The 4083-nt window shown below is 45.7% G+C and overlaps 1 protein-coding gene across 1 annotated transcript in view; it reads left to right on the top strand.

Moving 5' to 3' along the window:
* ABCB4 (ATP binding cassette subfamily B member 4) overlaps positions 1-4083 on the top strand; it is a 66168-nt gene that overhangs the window by 43934 nt on the left and 18151 nt on the right. The window contains exons 16-17 of the mRNA XM_014464613.2: positions 619-723; positions 2278-2355. Coding sequence (XP_014320099.1) covers positions 619-723; positions 2278-2355 — 183 coding nt within the window. The remainder of the gene's footprint in view (positions 1-618; positions 724-2277; positions 2356-4083) is intronic.

Below are 4083 nucleotides of genomic sequence, written 5' to 3'. Positions count from 1 at the left end.
GCAAGTGCAGGGGAAGAGAACAAACACCAAAGTGTGCAACCACTCACAACCCATGTTAATAACCCACATATTCCTCAATTCATAGACAGGAACTAGAATAGTGGTTCCCAGAGGGCTAGGGAGGGTGGAAAGGGGTCTTACTATTTAGCGGGTACAGAGTTTCCAACTCTGTGCATGTACTTAATGCCACTGAATTGTACACTTAAAAATGAGTAAAATGGTAACTTGTATGTGATGCATATTTACCACAATAAAAACCCACATATCTCAAAGCCCCGTCTTTAAAATGAGATGCTCCTTGCCGTAACCGGTTTGGCTCAGTGGATAGAGCGTCGGCCTGCAGACTGAAAGGTCCCGGGTTCGATTCCGGTCAAGGGCATGTACCTTGGTTGTGGGCACATCTCCAGTAGGAAGTGTGCAGGAGGCAGCTGAATCGATGTTTCTCTCTCATCGATGATTCTAACTCTCTATCCCTCTCCCTTCCTCTCTGTAAAAAATCAATAAAATATATAAATAAAAAAATAAAATAAAATAAAATGAGATGCTCCAGCCACTGTGTGTGGGAGGAATAAACAAGGGGCCTGTAGTGAGGTGGGCCCTCTGCATGTTCTTTCGTAGATCTTTGGGCCGGGGGACGATGCCGTGAAGCAGCAGAAGTGCAACATGATCTCGTTGCTGTTCTTGGGTCTGGGGATTACTTCTTTCTTCACTTTCTTCCTTCAGGTAGGTACCTACGATTTGGTCTTCTCACTGACATAGATTATCCTTCAATTAGGATATAGATTAATTATTAGATTTAACTACCTATTCATGTAGATTGATTAATTATCAATTAATCAAGACCTAATGGAGTTTCTGAGTCTGAGACTGAAATAAATGGCAAACACAGTTGACAGAGGACATTTTTAGAGGACAGGCCTTAGCAGGAGTAATTGTGACTTCCCTGGTCGCTGAATTATGGCATATCATAGGTTTTCCCTTAGCAAGGGAAGAAGAGACCCAAGTCCCCAGGAGAACATGAGAACCAGTTAAACTCAACTAGTTAAAAACTGGGGCGGGGAGGGAGGGTTGAGAGGGAACAGTACAATAGCATCCTCTTTTGTTGTTGTTACTCTTTACATAATATCGATAACTTCTCTGAGTGTTTCCTCCTTAATCGATGAACTCTTTGAAAGAACATATATATTGTATTGCATTTAGATAGTGTAGACCTGGCCAGAGTGAACTAGCAGACCTACTCCGATTGTACTTTTCTACCTGGATTTTTACCAAATACTTTTTTTCTCGTTAACTCAGTGAGTACCATGCAGGCCCTTCCAATACAATCCATTAATTCAGCAAAATGTTTCCTAGTCAGGCCCAGCATGATTCTCTCTCATCATTGTTGAACCAATGGTAAAAGTAAGCCAAGATTTTTATTTAGAAATCATTTATTTAGCTCTCAGTGATCCCACCCAGTTGCTAGCCCTGGTGTGCTAGGGAGTGGAGCTAGGTACATAAATGTGTTTTGGAGGCTGCACCAACAGTGGGCAGCCCACACTGGGTTTGAGCAATCTGCCAGCAAAGCAAGGAGGAGACCAGGGTGGTCTAGTCCCGGGCACCGTCCCCCTGGGCACCGTCCCCCTGGCTTAGTGTCCTCCCAGGAGTGGCCTGCACACACCTGCACCGATGCTCCGTGAGCCTGGAGGCTCCCACCCGCCCCGGAAACCGGCCCAGCTATGGACGTGTGAACAGGACATGATTAGAAAGAGGGAAACTGCCTGGCAAGCATGCTTGGGGAGGGAGAGGGGCCTGGTCCCCAATCTGAGAGCAGGGGGAGCTGTGGCTGGGAACCAGCCAACTCTCCTGGAGCTTCTTACTCCAGGCCGCCTCCCTCCCTCCCTCCCCACGTGACCCAAATGCGTTCCTGCATAGAATTTTGTTACTTCTCTTTTCACTGTTTTGTTTAAAGTAATAGGAACACATGAAAGTTGTGACTAAACACAGTATTGTCCTCACTGAGATGTTCTTGAAAGTGTTGAGAAGGAAACCTATTTAGAATGGTTCAGAAGCCAGACTGGACACTTTTAAGGCTTTTCATCTCAATTACATACCCATGACTCAGCAGTACGTGAACTTTAAGTTGGGACTTTGAATGAATGTTTGGTCACAGACATGTGTTACTCATTGGCTAATATATAAGTCATGTAAAAAAATCAATGGGCAGGTACCCACTTGCGTCAGAACAGCAGGAATGATCAAAGGGAACAGGAGCTTTTGTTTTCTTTTCTCAACCAGGGCTTCACGTTTGGGAAAGCTGGCGAGATCCTCACCACCAGGCTTCGGTCAATGGCTTTTAGAGCGATGCTGAGACAGGTAGGCGTGTGCACTGGATGCCTTCTGCCCAGGTTTCCTACTTTCAGCCTCTTCTTCTGTTCCTATTTCATGTTGTCCCCCCTCCCCACCCGGCTGGGTGTTCATACAAGCGCTGGTCGGGGCCCTGCAAATTGTCCTGGTCCATCAATTACCCAAAACCTCGCAGGGTTTTGTTGGCCTAGGCTTAATTTAGGGGGGTTGGGGGCTTATTTCACAACTACCTCTGTCTGTGTGGACACTATCATTTCAGGGACCCGTATCTCACCTCTGGATTCTACACAAGCCCTGGCGAGTCATTTGAGACTCCGGCCGCCTCTAAACAAAGGGAAAAGAGGTTGATAGAATTCATGCACCACAATCGACCATACTAGCTATAGGTTTTCCCAAATGGGGGTGATTTATTTTGTTTCTGTCTTATTTGAGCTCTGTTTTCACATTAGTTCGCTTATTCATTCACTAAACTGTTCCCTGCTGTGTCCCGGGAAGTGTGCTGGTAGCTGGGATGACAAGCATTGCCTGCTTTCCTAGGAAGTTCATAGAACCCTCTAGTTCAGTGATGGCGAACCTTTTGACCTTGGCGTGTCAGCATTTTGAAAAACCCTAACTTAACTCTGGTGCCATGTCACATATAGAAATGTTTTGATATTTGCAACCATAGTAAAACAAAGACTTATATTTTTGATATTTATTTTATATATTTAAATGCCATTTAACAAAGAAAAATCAACCAAAAAAATGAGTTCGAGTGTCACCTCTGACACGCGTGTCATAGGTTCACCATCACTAGTGTCTAGTTCTATAAAAAAAAGTCTTAGGAAAGGGCCAGAATATTCACCCAATTGACAGGAATTACCTTCTAGAACAGTGGTTCTCAACCTTCCTAATGCCGCAACCCTTTAATACAGTTCCTCATGTTGTGGTGATCCCCAATTTCATTGTTACAAATTGAACATAATTAAAGCATAGTGATTAATCACAAAAACAATATGTAATTATCTATGTGTTTTCTGATGGTCTTAGGTGACCCCTGTGAAAGGGTCGTTTGACCCCCAAAGGGGTCGCGACCCACAGGTTGAGAACCGCTGTTCTAGAAGGTGTTCATAAAAGGGCACACAGCATGAATCGTATTTTAGCAAATCTGAGTTTACAAACCTTTTCTCGGTATCTTTTAAACTGTGCTATGTAGGGACATTATTTTATACGAAACTAAAAGATGCTGCGGATGAGTAGCTTATACTTAAAATCATCCCTAAGCGACGCTCTTTTGTGTTTAAGAAAACAAACATGTTGAGAAACCAGCGCTGATGTTCTCGTGCCCAGAATTTACAGGAAGCCATGTCCAGCCCAGAGCTTCCCCGCCTTTATGGGGGACCCCACCAGGCCAGGTCAGGAGGAAGTGTCCATAGGGCTAGTTGTCGGCATTGGGTGATGGACAGCCCACAGCACCTGCACCTCAGGGGACACTGGCAGGAAGCTGCCATCTGATGAGTCCACACACACACCGGCCCCATCGGCGGTGCCGTCCCTGGCCCAGCAGAGCCTCCTCGGGCTCGGACCCTGGTGGACTCTGAGGGCGTGCGCCCCGGGCAGGGACCCGGGCTCTATGCTGCATGTGAGGGTCCCCGGAACTCCAGTTCTCAAGTCAAGTGTGGGTCCTGCCTCAGCATTGAAGGTTTGCAAGGGTTCATCTGATTTCCTTTCTCTTGTTTTCATCTTGAACTGATGAAA

Source organism: Myotis lucifugus, unplaced genomic scaffold (genome assembly GCF_000147115.1).
Source record: "Myotis lucifugus unplaced genomic scaffold, Myoluc2.0 scaffold_257, whole genome shotgun sequence".
In the NCBI taxonomy this organism is placed as follows: domain Eukaryota; kingdom Metazoa; phylum Chordata; class Mammalia; order Chiroptera; family Vespertilionidae; genus Myotis; species Myotis lucifugus.
The sequence above is the reverse complement of the archived record's forward strand: the minus strand, read 5'-3'. Positions and strand labels throughout refer to the sequence as shown.